The sequence below is a fragment of the Condylura cristata genome, unplaced genomic scaffold (assembly GCF_000260355.1).
Source record: "Condylura cristata isolate star-nosed mole 26May11 unplaced genomic scaffold, ConCri1.0 scaffold00010, whole genome shotgun sequence".
NCBI lineage: Eukaryota > Metazoa > Chordata > Mammalia > Eulipotyphla > Talpidae > Condylura > Condylura cristata.
Window position 1 is genome coordinate 41,173,857 of NW_004567111.1, and position 22,305 is coordinate 41,196,161.

Here is a 22,305-nt window from a genome sequence, read left to right on the forward strand (position 1 = left end):
GCATCCCCACACCCTGACTACAAGTGTTCAGGAGGCTCTTCCTCCCCCTCCAACCCTCCAGTTCCTTTGAAGGGGTAGATCCAAAGCCTTCTCTTCCTCGTACCCTCTTTTGCAGAAATTAAGTTTCCTGACAATCTTTGAACCTTCCAATTGGAACTGTAATTGGAGGTACTAGGATCATCCCTGGCAGTCCAGATCTTTCCACACTCCTTCCAAAAATACCACCGGGGAATCTCCACCAGGGTGAGTCCTGTTTCCTTTGCACCCAGGGGCCCATCTGTCTAAGAACTGGACTCACTCCAGTGTCAGACATAGTGCTTTATTCCGAGACTCACACTCAGGCTGTGACACTTGAATGCTGAGCCAGAAAACTTCACTGAGCACCAGGTATCTACTCTGTGTCAGGAAAGCCCCCAAGTTCCCTGGCTGGAGGGTACAGGCGTCTAACCCCAGGCCCTAGGGCCTACCATTGCCTCTGGGTTTCAGAGCACAGGAACTGAGTTGTGGGGGACACTCGGTGGTGAACAATAGGTGTTCTTATGGGTAGAGTACCCCTGGCTCAGGCCCAGCCAGAAGAGTCCTTGGCGTTGGTCTCCAGGGAGGCTGGTGGCTGCAGCTTCCTGCCTTGGCACTTCTCCTCCATCTCGGGCCTCTGATCTATATCCTTGCCACTAGTAGGGTGCTCCTGTAAGATGTGAAAAGGGAGTGAGGTTCCTGGTGTGTCCAGAGTGGCTTCTTCCTGTGGAATGTCAGCCCCAGGTCAAGGGTGCAGCCACACCATGTTTTAATGGGAAAAGTTTTTCTTGTTGTTGTGGCAGACAGGGTTGGTTACTAGTGAAGATTTTTGTCTTGGAAAGAGCCAATACTGCTTCACCTTTTAATCTACCTGCATGGAGGAGACTTACGGCTTGCTCTCCTCTGCCAACAGAAGCTTACGCAGTATTGTTCGGGTTGGTTAGACCTACCTGTGTGTGTGTGTGTGTGTGTGTGTGTGTGTGTGTGTGTTGGAGGATATGTGTGTGAGAGAGAATGTAGTGGGCTATTCTGGTGAGAACATATTCTGTAGGCACCCATGTTCCTCTCGGATCTGCTTTATCAGTGATACAATGTTCCATCTGCATTCTGGGGACCACAATACTGGGTACTACTCAGTGAGTATTTAAACTTTCTTTCTTTCTTTTAATGACTGATGAGTTTCCCAACGCAGTCTGAAGTTTTGCTGAGCCAACTCTGATGAGTCGAAAGGCCCTGCCAGCTTGGGGTCGCTCTCAGAGAGTGAGCTTAGCAGCTACTCCATCCACCCACCACCCACCACTCGTGAAGAGCCTTCCAACGTCAGCCCACTGTCCCCCCCACCCAGCTTTCCGACTCCTGGGACCAAGAAAAGAGCTTTGCCTTCCAGCTCAGGCTACAGTCGTTGCCCCAGAGTGAGAAAGCCGCTTCAGCTCACATTGAAGTGTTGGGTACAGTAAATGAGGTGGGAAAAAACAAAAAAAGAAAAAGAAAAAGAAAACACACACAAACCGCTGCAGGGTAAAAGATTCCTTTTTCGGTCCGTTTTGCTTTGGAGCGCGGGCTTAACAGGAGAGGGTGGGGATCCAACCAAAGCTGGATGAGCGCTTTGCAATCCACAAAGGCTGCTGAGGTCCACATACCGCAAAAGGAGCGAAGAATTGAAGCAGTGAGTTGGATAAATCGGGGCAAAGCACGACACTACAAAGTTTGGACAAGCGTGCGCTTGTGGGTGGGTGAACAAAGGGACTCATTATTCCTAAGATCGCCTCAACTCTCCCCTTCCTTAGTGCGGTGTGTGAAGCCGTTCCGCGCCTGCATCAGACTCCCGCCCCCGATGCCCAACGCAGAGCCGCGGCCTCCGAGCGTCCGGACTTGCAGGCCGGTTCGGTGCTAGTGCGGTGGCTACAGCTTAGCTGGGTCGGCTCCCAGGAGGTCGGCGAGACGCAGGCGGCAGATCTTCTTCACCTCGCCCAGGGCGGTGCGCAGCTCCTGCGCGGGCGGGCATCGCAGCCGGCGGGCCAGCTCTCGAGGCACCGCTGCCCGGTCGCTGAGGCGCGCGGCAAGCACGAAGGGGAAGCCGAAGCGCGCGCGGTATTGCGCGTTGAGCTCCGCCAGCCGGAGCCTCTCCTCCGTGCCCAGGCTCGTTAGGCCCGCACCGCTCTGCTCCCGCAGCGACTCAGCGGTGAGCGTGCCCTGCTGCAGCTCGCGGCCCGCCAGGTCCGGGTGGCAGCGCACGATGCCCTCTTGGCCTGCAGGGAAGCAGACACGGGACCCGAATGCATTACCGCGCCTGCTGCGAGCTGCAGGAAGCGCGCAAGGCTGCTTGCGGGTTGCGCCAGACATCCTGCCCTGGCCGGGGAACAGGGTTTCAGGAGCGAGAATGGTCCACAGAAGGTGATGAGTTGCTACTAGAGAGGCCCTGCAGGCACAGCGGAGCGCGGAGCGCCCGCCCTTCAAACGTGTCCCGAACCTCGCGCCCCTCCGTCCCTGCTGTTCCTTTCGGCCCGGCCAGGACCCAGGGGCGGGGCGGGAAGTGACAAGTTTGGCCTTTGAGACCTTGGGGCAAGATGAGCAGAGGGGAGAGGCCGCTCAGGCTCGGAATTTACGACTGGCTCGGGAGGGAGAAGGGATGCGATAAGGAGCTCCAGTAGTTCGTATCTTTTAAAAGTCCTTTGCTATTCGGGGGGCTTTGATGTCGCTGAGGGCCGGACGCAAGGACCTGAAGACTTCCTGCAAAAGCCGCCGAATGAGTTTCGTTCTGTTCCAAAGGAGAAGGGGTTGGTCCATAGGGATAACCGCCCTGGGGCTTGGCAAATAAATGCCCAGAATTTTGTGACCCGAAGTGTGAATTCTGGGTTTCAGGAATCAGGCTTGCAAAGAGCCTCGCAGATGATTAACCGCAGAAAGAAAAAGAAAAAGAAAAAGAAAAAGAAAACCATTCCAGCCGTAATTCTACAGCCCTTTGACTAAAAGTGGCTTTCCTCCTCATAGCACCCACTTACCGTTTGCCCTAAGGCTCATTCCCCTCTTCCGACTACAGAAGACAGAGAAAAGAAAAAGGAAAGAAAAACAAACGTCTCCTTGGAAGATAGCATCTCATAATCTCCTCTGCCTAAAATTGGACCTCCTGGTGTGATATCTGGGATTTTAAATTCTAATCCAAGGGGTTTCCCTGAGCCCTGCCCAATCACTTTGCTTAGCTCTCTAAAGAGAGGATTAGACTTCTCAGTCTATTTCTGGGCAAGATCTCAGATATAGCAATTAGGGAGCCATAATTGGTACAATGAGTAATAACACCTAGCTTGCTGAGAAGTTGTGAGGACTAGACACAATTTATTCACTTAAAACACAGTGCTTAGGGATAACAAACGTTCCACAAACAGTTATATTATTAGTTCTAGTAAACTCTGAGGATCTGGGCTGAGGTGGGGGCTGGAAGCACCTGACTCTGGTGCCAGAAATAAGCATGGGGTTCTAGTAAAACGGAGGATCATTAAAGACCTCCTTTAATTATGTTATGGCATAAACACTCTCATACCACACCTTACAGTTTTCGTCCAATTAAAGGATGATTGGAATTTTACCATCACACACCAATATCCGAGAGATGGGGAGACCTAGGGGTAAGTGGACACCTTTATTTAAGAGAGACTCAGAATGGGGTGAGTGACCTGCCCCACGGGCACTTGGCCGGAAGTTGACTGGTACTGGACCCCAGTCTCCAATCGCAGGCGCTTTCAGCCAGTGTCTATACAGAGTTACCGGGAGTTTAAAACGAAACTCAGTCACCAATAATTCCATCTGTGTAACACCACTGCTTAAAAGCCCCTCATGGACACAGACTCTCTCGGGCACTGCAGACGTGTAGTGGTTCTTCCCAGCTTCCCGAGTCCAGCTCCCTCCCGGGGGTGTGAAAAGTAGGTGTTAAATTCCCTACCTGCCTCCCCACCAAGCCCCGGGCTGGGGTTGGCTGTGGCACGCGGCCGCTTCGCAAGCTTGCCACACAGCCGGGTTTGAAACCTTTCCGCGCCCACCCAGAACTTGAATCTGCAAAAGACCATAGTTGGGGTTGTGTGGTGGGGGAATGCCAGTACTAGGTCACGCCATGAGGTCCAGACCCTGGTCCCCCCAACCCCTTCCATATCCATATTGGGAAATTCAGAAAAACGAAAACAAAAATAACTTGTTGGCTATTCTCCATACCCTCTTTCATTGGGTGTTAGGAGGATGGCCGAGACCCACTTTTCTATTAGGATTCCACCTCTCTCGGGCTTCCCCTTTTCCATTTCTTATTGCACAGAGGGTCAGTTTAAGCTTCAGGTGGAGTAGGGAGTGGTGGGGGACCCAGCGTCAGGGTCGAGTCTGTTCACTCACGGCCCCCCACCGGCCTCCCCTTTCGACCCGGAAGGTGGTGGAGCAGAGCGATCCCACACCCCTTTCCCTCAGGCCTGTATCTCTATTCTCACTCGCCTTCTTAGTCTCCTCTCTTGAAAATATCGCCTTGGGTTAATATTTGCCTAGGAGTGAGCTTATGTTTTCCACTATTTGGGGAGAGGAGAGAGAGAAGAGAGAAAGGAAACTGAGAGAAGTTCAGAGCAAAGCAAAGAGACTACAGAAGAGGAACCTGGAATTTACACACACACACACCCTCAGCTACAGATGAAAAGAAAAGTACAGAAAGGGTGGGGGATGGTCGGTGGCTGGGAAGAAATAGAACCTGGTCTCACCCAGCCAAAGATTCTCTTCACTGCCTCAAACCACTGCCCCTTGAGTACTCAGGATGGCACCACCCAGGGTATCCAGCTGGATCAAAGAATGAGTTCCCCAGCATGGATACAATCTGAAGGAACTTCCAGCCTTGGCTCAAATCCCCTAAGGGGACAGGTACTTCTCACCTCCTTTTCACCCCTACTTCAGGTCCCCCCCCCCATGCCTCAGTGCCAGCCAAGCCATTTGAATGTTCCCGGTTGTCAGGGCCACTTTCATGTTGCCTCCTGCACCCCCTCCCCAGTCTTTCCTAAAATCATAGATTTTACTACCTGTGCCATTAGTATGACACATCTAGAAATGTAGGTGTGGACATGTATTATTTGCAGTCACCACAAAACATGGATCTTTGCACTTAGAGTTCCTGGCTCAGAGCTGACAATTCTTTTAGTAGAAGAACAGAGTAGGCAGCCACCTGAGGAACAGACAATTGTCTTAGAAGCCCTAACAGTCAATTAAGATCCCTATATCTCTCCCCCACTAGAGTTTTATCCCTCCTGATACAGTGGGTCACCTGTTCCTTCTATCCAGTTAAACTTCTTCACTTGTGTTCTTGAGGCCAGCCCCTCTTGCCTTCTCAAAAACTGTAAGTTCATACATCACATCAAACACTCCCCACCATTTACCTTACCTTCACTTACACATAAACATGCCTTAGAACCACTCACCCCATAGCCCTCCCTGGTGGCAGGTGCAATGCAGCAAACTCTCAGCACTGTGAGAGTTTGATCCCCAGCCAGAGAGGTGGCCCACGTGGTGCTTTAGACCTCTGCTGTCTCACCCACTGCTGCCCTCGGCAATGTACTTCCTCGATCTGCCTGTTCTGCTCCCCACTCTGTCTCCTCTCACCACCCCTGCACCTCTGGCCTGTGCCCCAGTTCTGTATGCATAAAAAACTTTAATTAAAAAAAATCACTCATGCACAAAATGAAGAATGATGTAAAAAATAAAATTTAAAAAAATTACTCATGTTAAAAAAACTCACCCCATAAAATAAAAACTTTTTGATTTTAAAAACTCACCCTTGACTCCCTGTTGAGCTCTAAGCCCTTCCCTATATCTCTGATCCTCTTAACAGCAAAGTTCTTCAAAAGATTTGTCTGATCAGTGCTTCCACTTCTTCCCCTGCCATTCCAGGGGAATATTTAATTCATTCTATTAAGCTTTCAGCCCCACCCACCAATCAATCAATTACACACAGGACATAATACTCACAGCTGATCATCTTGCCCAAGTCCAGTTGCCAAGTGCTCTGTGCTCTTTTCTTTCAACCTCTCAGGAATGTGTCACACGGTATCTCTCCTTGGCAAGTAACTATCACTTGCCTACTTTCATCACTGGCTTTTGCTTTTCCAGCTCATTAACACTGATGTCCCAGACTCAGTACTCACAGCTCTTCCCTCTTCTACTAATATTGATCTCTAAAAGTTCTCCTCCAGCTCCTGGACTATAAAAGCCACCAGTTGTTTGATGACACTCAGGCTCTGTCTAGCTCAGTTTTCCATTGAGTAGTTTTCTTGTGGTCCAACTGAGCACTCAACATCTTCAATTATTATTAGGCATCTCCGATTTAGCAAGCTCTTTTCCTCTTCCTATCCTCTTAATTCTGAAGTCTTCCTCATTGCAGAAAACACTACCACCACTCACCCAGATGCTCAGACTAAACTCTTAGGAATTATCCTAACTTCCCTCATTACCGATCAGTCTTCCCACAGAAAATTTTTCCAAAGACATTCTGGTTTTAACTTTAAAATCTACTCTGAGAATCCAGTCACCCTGGATTCTCTAGCTCTCCTGCCAAAAGCTAGCCTAACACTCATCCCCTTTCACTTTTATTATGACAGCAGCCCCTGCACCTACCTCTTCCTCAGACACCTCTACTCTTCACCACTGCCCAAATACCATAGTCTTTCTGTGCCCCCTAAGTGAAAAATCTCAATGTCCTTTTCTTATGTGGTATTGTTCCATCTTGGACTGCTTCCTTCTCCTCTTTGGGTTTTAAACTTCAATGTCACTTCCTAAGAAAGATCCTTTTATTACATATTTTCTACAATATTACATATCTTCTTTTAGAACCACTTCTGGAATCTGAAATTATATTACTTATTTATGCAAGTTCTGTGTCTCTTTGTTAAATGTAAACTCATTGAAGGTAACACCTTTCCTTGTTCATTGCTCTGCCTGCAGGGCCTAGGACTCCTCCTGGGGACATTGTGGCACTAGATAAGGATTTACTGGCAAACTCATCACTCTCTGAGTGTTATGCAAGGTTGTTTTTTTTTTTTTAACTGAACACATTTTTGAAAAAGATTTATTTATTTATGCATAAAAGAATAAATCTTTTTCAAAAGTGTGTTCAGTTAAGGGCCACCAAGGAGTCCCTTGACTGAAAACATTTTAATAACTTCATTTCATACCTTAAAGCTTGCATTTAGGAGAATTAGTATCTAACTCCCTCATTCACTCAGTAACTATGCTCTGAAGTATTAAATAATGAATTGTAGCATTATTATAATTCCAAAATGCCACAGGGAAGCACAATTATTATGACAGTTTGATAAATGTGGGTTTTAACACTAATCAGCACTAAATTGGTACAAGATATTGGTGTGTTTCAATCTTCTGTCTTCTATTGCCATTCCCATGCTTGGAGATTAGAAATTGTTTAGCTTGAAAAGTTTCTTTGCTGGGCCCTCCTTGGTGGTGCAACTGTTTAAATGCAGCAATAGGAAGCTAGCCTCAACCTCTCCAGCACCAGTTCCATCCCCAGCTCCCCCCCCCCCCCCAGGTAATCCACTTGACATAGTGACCTCTCCAGTCTCACTTGATGCTCCCCTCAGCAGTGTACTTCATCAATCTGCTTGTTCTGCTCCCCTCTCTATCTCTTGTGAATTCTCTCACCACTCCTGCACATCTGGCCTGTACCCCAGTTCTGTATGAAATTAAATAAATCTTGTTTTTGTTTCTTTAAAATTTTATAACAGTTTATTTTGACATCATTTTGTACATTTAAATCTTGTTTTGTTTTTTTTTTTAAGATTTATTTATTTGTGCATAACAGGACAGAGTCTCAGGAGCGGTGAGAGGCTTCACCAGAGACAGTGGAGAGCAGAACAGGCAGATCGACAAAGTACACTGCTGAGGGGAGCAGCGGGGGGGTCAGGAGAGGTCTGCCGCACCATGTGGTCATCTCCGGGGCAGGCGGGAATTGAACTCATGCTGAAGTGGCTTTAGATTCTCAGTGCTGTGCTTTAACCTGCTGCGCCACCAGGGAGGGCCTAAATCTTGTTTTTTAAAGATTTATTTATTTATGCATACAAGAGCTGGGGTACTGGTTAGAGGTGAGGGGGTAAGAGTATTTACCAGAGACAGAGTGGGGAGAAGAACAGATGGATTGACTGAAATACACTGCTGAGGGGAGTAGCGGGTGGGACAGGGGAGATCTGTCATGCCAAGTGGGTCACTTCCCTGGCAGGGAATTGAACTCATGCTGCAGTGGCTGAGGATAGCTTCATAGTGCTATGCTTTAACCCGCTGTGCCACCAGGGAGGGCCCCTGAATAAATAAACCTTTTAAAAAAAGAAAAGAAAAGGTTCTTTGCTAATTAGTGCCAGAGTCAAATATTAATCCTGAACTGCCACCTACTGGTCAATAATCATATAGTTTAATTTAAATGGATTCTTAATCTTCGTTTACTCTAGAAACAAGATTTCCAGTTTCTGCTAAAGGTACACGGTTTCTTATAGCATCTGAAACAAATCCTCAATGAGAGAGAGAAAGACATATCCTGAACATCTCTTTAAGATTCCTTTTAGAGGAAAAATACTGGATGGTTTCACTCATAGCAGGAGTATAATGGACCAGGTGAGAAAATAATAATAATAATGAACAGCCATATACCAGAGACATTTTACAGGGGTGAGGTGGGGAGTGGGATCAAAAGTGGGGGAGGGAGGGAAGTGCACAGGACTATGGTGATGGCACACGAGTGATCTGGTGATGGGAAGCCCACGGGGATTACAACGAGATGGGAAAAGGCACAAAATGATGTAAAAATAAACTATTATATCATTTTAAAGAAAAAAGATTCCTTTTAGTTTTAGGATTCAAAGACTGGTACCCCCTGTTCCTTATTGTCCACAGAGTGAAAAGCAGGTAAGCAGTAAATCTGGTTTTATTTGAATATTTGAACAAACATGGGACATCAGCTGGATTTATTAGTGAATGGATAAATGAAGCCTCTAGAAACTGTTTCTAGACTTTGCTTTTCATTTACTAGAATGTTTGTCCAAAGCTGTTGAATTGATGTCAGGGTTTGCATCCCCATTCTTCCATTTTCTGTGTGTCCTTGATCAAATAAGTTAATTTTTGTCTCGGTTTTCTCATCTGTACACCGGAAGCTAAAATTAGAGTACTTATTTTGTACGGTTATTATGAGGATCAGTTAACAAATGCAAAATGATTGGAAAATGCCTGAAATATGCTGATGTAAAGATTACATTCGTTTTAGCTATTGCTATTATTGCTATATCACTTATCGAATGTCATTATTGTGGTTGGATATAACAGCTACTGTCTGCTCCCAGCTGCCTTTCTCTGTAAGTGAGACAACAGCACAAGTCAGAGAAGCAAGCTCCACCAACAGAAGACAAAGGACTGCAAATAGCCAGGGGCCTCCCTGGTGGCCTAGGGGTTAAGTCTCAGTGCTATTGAGTTATTGCCAGCCACTGCAGCATGAGTTGGATTCCAGGCCAGGGAGCTGACACACATAGTACAGCAGACCTCTCCTGTCTCGCCCTCTGCTTCCCTCAGCAATGTATTTCACTCAGTCTGTGTGTTCTGTTCCCCAATCTGTCTCTGGTGAATCCTCTCATCACCCCCCATCCCCCCACACCTCTGGCCTAAACCTTAGTTCCTATACACACACACACACACACACATTATATTATATCTATCCACGATAATGACATTAGATTAGTGATATTAGCAATATAATATGCACTGTATACTACATATATACTATAGTGCAGAAGCAACTGACCATCTACATGGCTTGAACTCCTAGACCCACAACTAAAGTCACCCCAGTTAAAAAGTCTGGGGGAGGGTAATGCCAGAATCCATCACTCTTCCACATCTTAGGGCATATTTTATTCATGCATGCATCAAACCTTTAATAGGTCCCAATATTTTATTCACTGAGTAATGTGAGAATCTGACACCAGCTGGAATACAAGCGATCCATTGAATCAGGAAAGGAATCAATTATAAACCTCGGGAACAAATGCCAGTTCTGCCCAGAGGCTCTTTTTTCATGGTTATTGTTGGGTTTAACCTTAACTAGAGTTTAACCAACTTTAACTAGAACTGCTGGTCAAACTGGTTGGGGTGACTGGTAATGGGAAAGAAGGGAGAAAGATTAAGGGAAACCTTATTTTATTATTGAAGATCCTGGCACAGAGTAAACACTCAATAAATGTGGGTTGAGTAACTGGATAAATCATTGATGTGTTGTATTCATTAATACAACACATAAATGATCCAAGCTATCCCAGATTTTTTTTTTCTATATATACATTTTCTGACAAGACCTACCAACTCTCTGGTAGTAGATCATGAGATTTTCCTCCTCTTATTTTTCCTGATAGAAAAAAAAAGGCATTCTAAGGCACTTACACTTTTTACAAGTCACTTCCCCTCTGGCTTGGCCTCCTCTGTTTTCCTAGCAGGCATTTGAACTCCTATCTGCCTCTTACTCTTTCCAGCTTGTTCTGCAAGCTTTGAACTGACAAGCCCAAGCCACTCCACTCAAGGTAGAGCTGGACCGATCCTGTGATTCACCAGCCAGGAGCTACCCTCAATGCCTGAGCCAGTGGTAGAGTCCAAAGGTCAGCTTTGGCGTAGTGGGTGATCTGTCTCCTCTCAGCAAAGCCATTAAAACATAGCCCTGATATTTTGTCAGCTTGATTTTTAAAAAATTATCATTTTATTTTTTAAATTTATTTTTACATCATTCTTCATTGTGTGACTTCTTCCATCTCAGTTGTAATCCCGGGGACTTCCCACCACAGTTCACCCATGTGCCATCACCATAGTCCCTTGCACTTCCCTCCCCCCCCATTTTTGATCCCATTCCCTACTCCACCCCCCGTAAAATGTCTTTGGTATATAGTTGTTCATTGTTTTTCATTTTTTCTTTATTACAATTGCTTTTTGGTGGGGGGTCAGCTTGATTTTATAACTAGTCTCCACCCTCCTAGACATGCCTAAAATGAAAGAAAATGACAAATGACTTCCTTATTTTGGAGACGCTTACGTGATAGCTTAGAGACCACCTCAAGTGTCAAAGGCCTGGACTGATACATGAGGCTGTTGGTCTCCCTGCCCGGATCTCTTAGAGGACCCCTCAGTGATAGGCCCTCTCTGGTGGCGCTGCACTGTGAAGCTAAGCCAACCTGTGGCCACTTCAGTGTGAGTTTGATCCCCGCCCTGTAGGTGATCCACATGGCACAGCAGACCCTGGCCCGCCCGCTGCTCCCCTCAACAGTGTACTTCTTCAGTTGGCCAGTTCTGCTCCCCACTCTGTCTCTGATGAATCCTCTCACAGCCCCTGCACCTGTGTTCTTGTATGCATAAATAAAATCTTTTTAAAAAAGAAGACCCCTCAGTGAAGGCAACTCTCCTGCCCTTACCCCAGTCCCTTCAGCTTGGTCCAGGAGTCTTTGAAGAGTATCCAGGACAGCCCAGGAGGCAACTGGGCTGGCCCTCAGCCTCTGAATTCCTGTGAGGCTGTGCATCGTTCTGAGTCATGTGGGGTTGGCCTCAGCTTCCATACCCCAGGCCCATACATGGCCAAATGTGGCTCCTTTTCTCTTCCTATCCAATGGAAATCAATTTCTTTCCCTTTCTCCAGAGAAGTTTCTTTGGATTTTTTCCCCTCTCTTTTCCCTTCCCCTAGGGAGTTGCTGGTTTGAATGAATTTACTCTCCTCAGGTAGTCTGGTCCAAGCTGGCCTTTTCTGATTAAAAATATCAGCTATTTGTTTTTCCCCCTGGGCTCCTAAGATGTTCTGATACTGTGCAGATTTTTCCTTAGCACAGAGACAGCCCTGAGGAGGTCTGACCAAAGAGGGTGGGCCCTTGGCCTGACCTTTGGCCTCTAAGCCACTGTGAAGCCTGAGGAGGAGTCAGGCCTGTTTCTCTTTCCTCCCACCTCATGGCTTTAATATTAACAGCTCTTTCCCTGTGCCAGAATGTGTTCTTCCACTCAGCTTCTGCTGAAGCCTCTCAAATACTCGATTCCCACTTACTAACCCTGAGGAGACTACTGCACTTTAAAATAAAAAGAGCTAAATAAACATAACTTCATTATATTGTATTATATTACAAATCCACTTTAAGGAACTAGACTAAAATGCGTAAAAATATTTTGATAAACAGGGCCTTCCCTAGTGGCGCAGCGGGTTAAAGCACAGCACTTAGAAGCTACAGCCACTTCAGTTCAATCTCTGCCCCAGAGGTGATCCAAATGGCGAGACAGACCTCTCCTGACCCACCCGCTGCTCCCCTCAGTAGTGTATTTTGTCATTCGGCCTGTTCTGCTCCCCACTCTGTCTCTGGTGAAACCTCTCACTGCCCCTGCACCTCTGGCCTTTACCCCAGTTCTGTATGAATAAATAAATAAATCTTAAAAAAACATTGATAAACATACTTGAAATCCCTTTGCACAGAATCTCAGCGTGGAAGTCTCACCTGACTCTGGTAGAGCGTCAATAAAGGCAAAAAAGTGCTTCTCTAAATCCCCCAAGTCAGAGAATGGGCGCTGGGACCAAACAGCAGCTGCAATCAGAGGACATCTCTCAATGACATTCCCAAACACATCCACAAATTCTCCAAAGTCCATGGAGTTGACCTTCTCGATGTCCATGGCTGGTATTCCGTTGGAGGCAGCAGGACATCAGCTCCCTGTCAGCGAGTGAGTGACAAGGGTTTTGCCCACCAGGTTATATTTGCTGAATGCACAGGCTGGTCTTTATGCAACACCAGCTTGGCGTGTTTTGAATGCTTCTGGAGAAGCGGATCCAGAATACTTGTGTAATGAACAAACACAGGCTTAAGGATCTAATCCAGGGATGGAGATGGTGACTGGCCATTTCCAACCAAACACTTCTCATGACCAGTCAGTAGGATCTCTGTTTCCCTGTCTGCATTCAAGTCAGCTGGAACACTTATCGTCATTCACATTTTAAGGTCAATGTAATGCAGAGAAATTTTCCCTAAAGGTTCAAAAAGTCACAGGTCAAACATTTGGGTTTGAATTTGCTTTCCCATCTGTTCTGGCTGTAGACTACAAATACTATGCTTGACTATTTTCTGTATGCCAAATGCTTAGCACAATGAGTATGTAATAAGTGCTCATTAAACAGGATTTTGTGTCTAAGAAATAACTCTGCTATATTTTCAGTAGTTTCTCAAATACCTGTATGTTCTATTCTTCCTGAATGTATCTATCCTTATCTGAATTACCTCTCTCATTGTATTTGACATGTGTATATCATCTTTCAGTCTTAACCAATTCCAACAGCCTGGGAAAGGTGTTTCTGGAAAAGATGTTTCTCGTTTACTTCTACATGCTGGGTGTCTAAAATGGTGACTTCAGCAGGCAAGTGGTTCATTATGGGGGTGAATTAGTTGGCCAACTGACCACATAGGTCAAATTTCTCATCCTAAGGCCTTTCATGTCCAAAACAAAAATACTGTGGAAGATAATGTCAAAGAAGAGGAAGTATTAGAACTTTCAAAAGATGGTAAAACTGCTATGTCCCTTTAGAACTGAACATGAAGGCATACTTTCTACAGTCCTGCCAGCCGTCAGAGCTCAGTGAGCAAACTGTGTGACAAGAATACATAAGTCCCACTTGCCCTTTGTGGTCTCTGAGAGACAGGTGACAATGGCAGTTGTGACAGTCTGTCCGCAGCCATGAGTTTTGTTCTAATTGGAGGTATTTCCCTAGCCTGGGCCTCACTTTGACTTCCTGGGTCAAGGACCCTACTGACTCATGAGCTACCATCCTTTGAAAAGAAACTGATGATATTTGCTTTCAAAGTGGATGAATTCGCTTTTTGAGGGGATAAAGTGGTGCCAGAAGCATCACTTTACCCGTCTTGTCATCTACTCTGAAGGAAGACTCACAATCAGAAGCCACTTGGCATCATGACGGACAGCAATTTGGCAGGGACCCACTAGGCCACATGGCACAGCTGGTGTGCAGACTATCCCACCTAGGTCTGTATAATTGCACCCTATGATGTTCACAGTATTACCCAAAGATGGATTTCTCAATGCACCCCTGTCGTGAAGCAACTTGTGACTGTGTAAGGTTAACACTTGCCTATCCTAGGCCTACATCTATGTGAAAGGACAAAATCCTGTAGCATCTTTGCAGTTTTTCAGCAGTTTTTATGCACCTTGGCAAGTTCTAACCCCGCTATCCCCTACAGTCTAACATTTGGCAAGCTACTGAACTTCTCTGAAACTCACTTTCTTTTTCCTGTGACTTTGTTGTCAACCTAGTTAATCTAGTGAACAGAGGCGCCTCACCATAGATCTGTACACATAAAATACATAATCATCACCATAGGCAATGAATAAATGAATTAACTTATATGCATTGCGAGTTTTCCTTTCTGATTAACGGAGTGATTTTCCTCAAATAGAGCATAGTAATGAAGTCCGGGTGCTGTAGCGAAAAACAGTCTTAGGGCGCCACCTACTGGTCATATTGCGACAAAGTCCTGGGGAAAACACCTGTCCAAGGAGTTTGCATGTTGTGTCCCAACACGTTTTAACGTAGGTATGGTAAAAATAAACTATTATATTATTAAGAAAACATAAGGGGAGTCAATAAATGTATTTGACATGTGTTGGATCAGAAAAAAATTGTAGTTCTGTTAGGGACACAACTGGACCCATACTAAAACCGAATATTTATAAGAGCTTTGTTAATTAGAAATTAATTTTATCTTTCCTTAAGAGATTTTTAGATGTCACCCTTCCTCAAAGAATAATGCCTTTTAAACACATATTTGGTGTACACAAAAGTTATGTTATAAAGTGCAATAATAAAATGAACATCATATTATAATATAATGAAGGGTGTTGTAATATAATATGATTAACCCACAAACCCCACCCCATGCAAAAATCTCCAAATGTCCTAAGTGTTAAAAAATAGTGGTGGTAATTGTATGTTCACATAGGATGCCAGTGAAGTGAAAATCCTCAGCCTCATGGAATACCATGAGTGCTAGAAGTGTGTGTGTGTGTGTGTGTGTACATATATATATATATATATATATATAATTTTTTATATAACAGTTTATTTTTACACCATTCTGTACATTTTTTTTCTTTCTCAATTGTAATCCCCACGGGTTTCCCATCACTGAGTCACCCATGTGCCATCACCATAATCCCGTGCACTTCCCTCTATATATACTTTTTTTTTAAGAAAGCATAATCTGGGCCCTCCCTGGAGGTATAACAGAGTAAAGCATTGTACTATGAAGCTAACTACAGCTGCTTCAGCTCAAGTTCAATCCATGGCCAGGGAGGTGACCCAAATGGCGAGCAGAACTTCCTGTCTCGTCTGCTGCTCCCCTCAGCAGTATACTTGGTCAGTCATCCTGTTCTCCTCCCCACTCTGTCTCTGGTGAATCTTCACATAGCCCCTGCACCTCTGGTCTGTACCTCAGTTCTGTCTGCATAAATAAATAAATCTTTAAAAAAAAAAAAGCATGATCTGAAGTTAGCATAGAATATACCATTTATATAAAGCTTGTGAATAAGAGAGTATTTATTTGCAAGAAAATAAAAATCGGGCCTCTCCCTGGTGGCACAAAGCACAGCACTATGAAGCTATCAGCAACCACTACGGCATGAGTTTGATTCCCAGCCAGGGAGGTGACCCACAAGGCACCGCAGACCTCTCCTGTCTTTGTCTCACCCACTGCTCTTCTCAGCAGTGTATTTCAGTAGATTCAGTAGCCTCCCATCCCCTGCACCTCTGGCCTGTACCCCAGATCTTGTATGTGTAAGTAAGTAAAACTTAAAAAAAAAAAAAAGGAAGGAAGGAAATTCTGACACATGCTACAATGTAGATAAAACTTAAGGATATTATGCTAAGTGAAGTAAGCCAGCCACAAAGTGACAAATACTGTATTATTCCACTTATATGGGATAATTCTACTGACATGGTCAAATTCACAGAAACAGGAAGGAAGTAGAATGGTGGTTACTGAGGGGCTTGGAAGGGAGAAGGGAACTGTTGTTAAGTGGCTATAGAGTTCAGATTTGCAAGGTGAAAAAGTTCTGGGGGATCTGAGTATATCACAGCAGTGTGATATACTCAAACTACTGAGTTATACATTTAAACATGGTGAAGAAGATCCCTTTTATGTTATGTGGATTTTTTCCCCACAATTAAAAATAAATAAAAGAATAGTAGACCCAAGAATAATGGCAAGGTAACTGTTCATGGGGGTTTAATGTCTGCAAGTTAGTAACCTAATCAGGAGAAAGAGCTGGCAGAATCTTAGTAGCCACTTCCAAGATTGGAAAGTTAAATGAGTTAATGTATATGCAGTTCCTGGCATATAACCGTCAGTCAAAACATGTATAGTTGGAAAAATAGTGACAAAGAACAAAAATGATATTTGGCAACACGGTTAGTGTAATTTCATTCATATTAAAACAAAAACAAAAACAAAACAGCCAGAACTCAGTTACTTATTCACCCTCATACATCTAAGATGTGGTGGAAAGAGAATTCCAGCCTAAACAGACTGGCTCCAGGGCTCTCATCTCGGAAGGCAGAGTTTGAGCAAGTTCTTCACCAAGTCTCATTATGCGTGAATGATGTAAACATATTTAAACAAGGTGGGAAAAATATACTTGAAACTAACAGAATTTTCCTGGAACAAATATTTTGGGATTTGGGTTGTATGCACATGTCAGCAGAGAGAAAGCCCAGGAGGAGGCACCCGCCAGAGAGACAGGCTATGAAATATAATTCTGTGAAATGCAGGCAGCCTCTGGTGTGCTCAATGCTGGGCTTCAGCTGAGACACTGGGCGGGGGTGGGGTGGGGTGGGGGGAGACTGCTAAAAGCGCTACAGACCAGGAATAATATGAGCTAGTCAGTACTTTGGGAAGAGGAATCTGTCAGTGGCTCAGAGAAAATATTGGGTGGTGAGGAGCTTGGGAGAAGAGTTAGGTGAAGAAGGGATCAGTGTAATCTGAGTTCATGGAGTCTTGGTCTAAAGCAAAATATTAAACAAGCCAGAAAAATCAAAGTACAAATGATAATATGGGGATATACTTATGGGCCAGGTGTTGATGTAGTAGGCATAGATACTTGTGACATGCGTTATATGTATAATTCATCTAATTTTCACAACAGCTCTTATAAAAATGAGTTGTTGTTATCCCATTTTCCAGAAGAGAAAACTGAGGCTCCGAGCAGTTCAGTTAGTTGCTCACCGTTGTACATCTAAGAAGTGGTGGAAAGAGAATCCCAGCCTAAACAGCCTGGCTCCAGGGCTCTCATCTATAAGGTGAAAGTTTGAGCAAGTTCTTCACCAAAAACTACACTCAGCTTGCAAGAACAAGTCCAAGTTGTTCACCTGTATGGTGTTGAGGTTCAGAGGGCAAAGGGCCACAGGGAAGATACTACAGATGTCAGGGTCAGCAGTTCTTTGGCTAGCCTGGGGGGTGGGAGAGTTGGGCAGGATTCATCCCTTTTCAGAATCTTAAATTGGGTGAAACTGTCTGGTGAAGGAGAGCGTTCAATTTTTAATAATGAACCTAAAGAATGTATGCAGGCGTTGATTTATAATGATGTACACCTGAAATCTATGTTATAAACCAATGGTACTTCAATAAATTTTAATCTCATAAAAGAATGGGCCTTTTTTAATAGGAAAAATATACACGCACACAAATATAACATTGCACACAATTTCAGCAGGTTCAAGAACTCCACTTAAGTCTTGCCCTAAATATGCTATTTAAACAACTCAATAACAAATATTTCTATAGTAGAAATTTTATTTCCATTCATAAAATATATCACTAAATAGCTGAAAAATTACATATTATTTTAAAACATAGATTTAAAAAAATCATATTAGCTTTTCCTTAGCAAAATGCCTTTGTTTTATGTATTTACAAGAAAATACTAGACTTCAGATACACAATTTTCACTCAAGCTGGCCAGAGTAGGCCTTTAGATGTAGGTAGATGCTCCAATAAAGTTATTTATCAGTTCTTCCGGCCTTATGCAAAGGATGATTGGATTTTACAAAAGTCCCTTTGAAAACAAGAGTAAATACAGAGAGCTTCTAGAGAAAAGTCCAGCAAAGCAGTAGTTGAGAATATATTTTCTTCTCATGACGAAATTAATCTTGTTTTGGTAATCTACAGCCTGTTTATGGTGGCAAGGGGGGTGCAGTCCTTAAGACTGAGTTGTTTCCCTATGAATCCTCAACCTGAGCCTGTGTCGAGGACAGTCCTGAATCCACCTCTCTGCTGTAAGCTCGCCTGTTCTGGTAGACAGAAGGACGCTCAGAGACAGCGTTGTCCATGTTCTGATACATCTGAAAATGGAAAAGAGACAGGACACCGATTACCAGCTACTAGTGTTAAGGGGAAGGATGTCCTAAAGGAACTTTGCAGAGTTTTGTGGACTCCACCCCCTACTCCAGCTTTCTGGATTCCATCCCCTACTCCAGTGAATGGAAACTACAACTCCCAGCAGTACCAGGGAGAGAACTGCGAGGACCCAAGGGCGGAGCTAAGCAGGCATTCTGGGACATTGGGGGATAAGTAGGCAGCCATTTTCTACGGTGGTCTCTCGCTCAGGCAGTGGCTCTCTGGATGGTGTGATGGCGTGACTGAGTGCTATCAGTTAGTTTGTTACCAGAGCTCCAAGTCAGCAGAGCAGGTAAGATATTCTAGTAACCTTTCTCTCTCTTTCCCTGGGTTGTTCCTTTTCCTTTCCCCTTTTTGCAAATAAACCCATTATTGACCCTTTTATGTATCTGCAGTATAACTAAATTTTAGGTGCGTGGATGAGGCCCCACAGACAGGCAGCCCAGTTCACACCGGGGTGCCCTGTAACACTAGGAATACATGTCATGGGCCTGTATCTCAGATTATTACTTTTACTACGCCATGGTCTTAGAGGATATTCTGCATATTAACTGGCAAAACAATTTTGATCCTTTCACTAATGGAGAAATCAAGTCACAGTCAAACATTTTATCTCATCATTTCTTTCTATTGTTAGATATAAAATCTCACTCAGAAAACCCAGAACTATGCAGAAAAACCATAAACATCAGCCAAAAGAAGAAATGTGTTCATTAAACAACTAATACAGGGATACACTCTTAAGCTTTCACCTGGGCATTTCTTGACTGCATTTCTTTTTTCCAAAATGAAAACTGCTTTACCTTTTTTTTTTCTGATTATACACATTTACATAGATGACTAGAAAGAAATAAAGAAAGGACAGCACTTAAGTCATCACCTTTATAGATGGCTTTCTCTACACACAATTTCTATGTTAGAAGGTTCAGACTAATATACTGTTAGGATGTTATTTTGAATTACTAACATGTTGCTCATGTGATATGTAATATATTTTCAGCATTCAATCACCATGAGCACATATCATCTTTTAAATGGCATCCTAGGGTTCCCTAGACCATAATTAACTGTTGGATGATTTGGTTACATAAGATCAACTGAGAAGTGCATAGGTGCCCTGGTTTCTCTTGGGGCTAAATGAGGGAGAGGAATCGCTGGCTGCAGAAAAGCGTGTTCTAACTGGGATGTGTATTGCCAGGCTGCTCTGCAGGAAGCTCTCTTCCCTGCTTCTCCCCACCGTGTCTGGGAGCACTGTTGTTCCAGAGCATACCAAGGTAAGGCTTAATGTTCTATCACACCCCTAAGCCTTGCCCAAAGACACGGTTCGTTTCCTTACCTGGTAGGATGAGCTAAGGTGAACATCGGCGTCTACATTCAGTTGCTGTTTGCATTTCATTGAAATCTGTTTCTCTACTTTGCCCTTCTTATTGGACTATGATGGTTTTCTTATCACTTATGAGAGTGCTGATCTAGGGATTGTATGTTTTTCATTACCAGGCTCTCTCCCTTCCTCCGCTCCTCACTATTTATATCTTTTTATTGGTAGTTTTTTTATTGTTACAGTGTTAACTGACTGGACTATCTCCTACTCTTAATTTTTCCTTTCTAGCAAACAACAACAAAAACCTTTTCAAATCTGTCAGCACCATGACAGTTTGCTTGCACCCGTAGGGGAAAATGTCAGTGATCAGTATTTCCTGTGGAGTGGTCACAGCACTAAACATTTATGGCTAACACTGAATTCCTAACTGTCTCATGAAGCCTGGGACATAGAAACCAACGACACTTCAAACCCTACATTTTCACACCTGAACTCACCTCTGACCTCCGAGCCCTCTCCTTTTATTTGTAATTTCGCTTAAAGCACTGTCTTTCATCTACTCTCTCACAGCATTGAGGTTCCCCCTGCTCCTACTGCCAGTCAGTTTGTGGGTCAAGTTCTGATACATCAGTCTTCTTAACATCTTACTTTCCATTTCCTAAGCGATTTTTAAATGAGTATTTCTAAATGCACAATATATGCAGTCTTTCCTCAAATATACCAGTATAAAGAGATATACAAGACTTTCTTATACTTTTGAAATGTTCTCTTTTTTTTGAGGGTTTATTTACTAATGCATACAGAACTGGGGTATAGGCCAGAGGCTCAGGGGCGGTGAGAGGCTGCACCAGAGACAGAGTGGGGAGCAGAACAGGCAGATCAACGAAGTACACTGCTGAGGGGAGCAGCGGGAGGGTCAGGAGAGACCTTCTGTGCCATGTGGGTCAGCTCCCAGACGGCTGTCATGAAGCTCTCACGGAAGCGGCTGCGGCTGGCCTGAGGTGCTGTGTCCTAACCCGTTGTACCACCAGGGAGTGCCCTAAACACCTATTTTGAGTCTTAAATATATTTTGTTTGGCCCCGTGGTTGTCCCCCGTTGCACCTCTTACTACCTTCTCATGAGTGCATGTCTCCTTGTTTTATTCAAAGCACCTTCTGCTCTGGGGTTTCCCTCCTTTGTCCAATGCTAATTGCTTTCATTATCTTGGGGACTTTCTACCATTTCTTCTGCACAAAACCCTTCCTGCCTTCAAGACAGTTATACCTTACTTCTTTTTAAAAATATATAGTTGTCCTATAATTTACGGATCTGATATGAAGGCAAAGGTGATATGAGCTCAGCCCCCTTTCTTGAACCTGAAGTGCTGCTGCCCTGCTCCTCGGCTGCCCGGCCTCCATCCCACTGCCACACCTTAGCTCAGTCCATCTTTGCTCTTTGCTGTGCTCCACCAGCCCCTTAATTGATGTCCTTATTTTAAACTTCTGTTTTACCTTTGTGGTAAAAACTTTGTTTTTATGCTTTCTCTTCTTTCCTTCCATAAGCAATTGCTTAACGCTTCCTAAGTCTTAAGAATTATCTAGAAACTGCATTTATCATAGACAAACAGATGTGATCTCCAAACTACTTTCATTTATTGAAAAACCAGTCACTGTCTCCTAACTATGGGACCACATGGGTTGATGCAAAGAGGAGCAGCACATTATTCTGGACTTATGAGTCAAACCTAGTGATAGGCAGACCCACAAAGTGAAATTACCAAACAACACAATTTGAATCTCATATCGAAATACATGGAAGGTGTAACGGGGCTTCAGAAGAAAGAGTTTGAAGTCTAACCAGGGAATTTAGAGGACTCTTTCTAGAGAATAAAATATTTGACCTGGGTTTTTAAGAAAAAAATTTGCAGTAAGTTTGTCCATTCTAATAATCTTTATTGGTTTCCCATTGTGTAAACAGTGCTTCTTACATGGCACTCGGTGATCTCCCTGATTGACTCCATGTCACTGGGGTTAGTTTATATTTAAAAATATTGAGCTTCTTCTATATGCTTTCCTGCCCTTCTTACTTGGTCTTCAAGAGCCATTTTCCTTCCCTAGTACAGGATGGTACAGAAACAGATTCTATAAAAAGTCACATGACTAGCAGGAAAGATTTTGGCCAAGCATGCTGGCCAGGCCTATGTGCCCACCCCAGAGGCCAGATACGACTACGCTCAGGGCAGCGAGAGAGGGGGAGCGAGGGCCTGCTCCCCATGGGCAGAGCTGCCTGGTATGATTGCATACATAGATTGTGCCTTGTTCCAAGGTACCCAACCCAGGGCAAGTAGAAACTGAAACCCACACTGTGCTCGGCTCCCCAGCTTCTAGACTGGAGTTCACAGCACCAGCCAGAGTAAGGGGATCCTCTTGGTCCTCCTCCAAGGGAGCATCCTTTTCTGATTCACCAAAAAAATTATAGATTGTTGCCTATGGTTCTGACACTCATAGCAAAAA

At 44.2% G+C, this 22,305-nt stretch overlaps 2 protein-coding genes across 2 annotated transcripts in view; both read right to left on the reverse strand.

The window, feature by feature from the left end:
* Positions 1-1,917: 1,917 nt before the first annotated feature.
* Positions 1,918-12,708, reverse strand: URAD (ureidoimidazoline (2-oxo-4-hydroxy-4-carboxy-5-) decarboxylase). The gene is made up of 2 exons (XM_004680170.1): positions 12,534-12,708; positions 1,918-2,264 (listed from the first exon to the last, which is right to left on the reverse strand). The coding sequence occupies exons 1-2, from the start codon at positions 12,706-12,708 to the stop codon at positions 1,918-1,920; spliced, it is 522 nt and encodes a 173-aa protein (XP_004680227.1).
* A 5,021-nt stretch (positions 12,709-17,729) lies between these two features.
* Positions 17,730-22,305, reverse strand: part of FLT3 (fms-related tyrosine kinase 3) — a 62,097-nt gene continuing 57,521 nt past the window's right edge. The window contains exon 23 of the mRNA XM_012723383.1: positions 17,730-18,436. Coding sequence (XP_012578837.1) covers positions 18,314-18,436 — 123 coding nt within the window. The 3' untranslated portion in view covers positions 17,730-18,313. The remainder of the gene's footprint in view (positions 18,437-22,305) is intronic.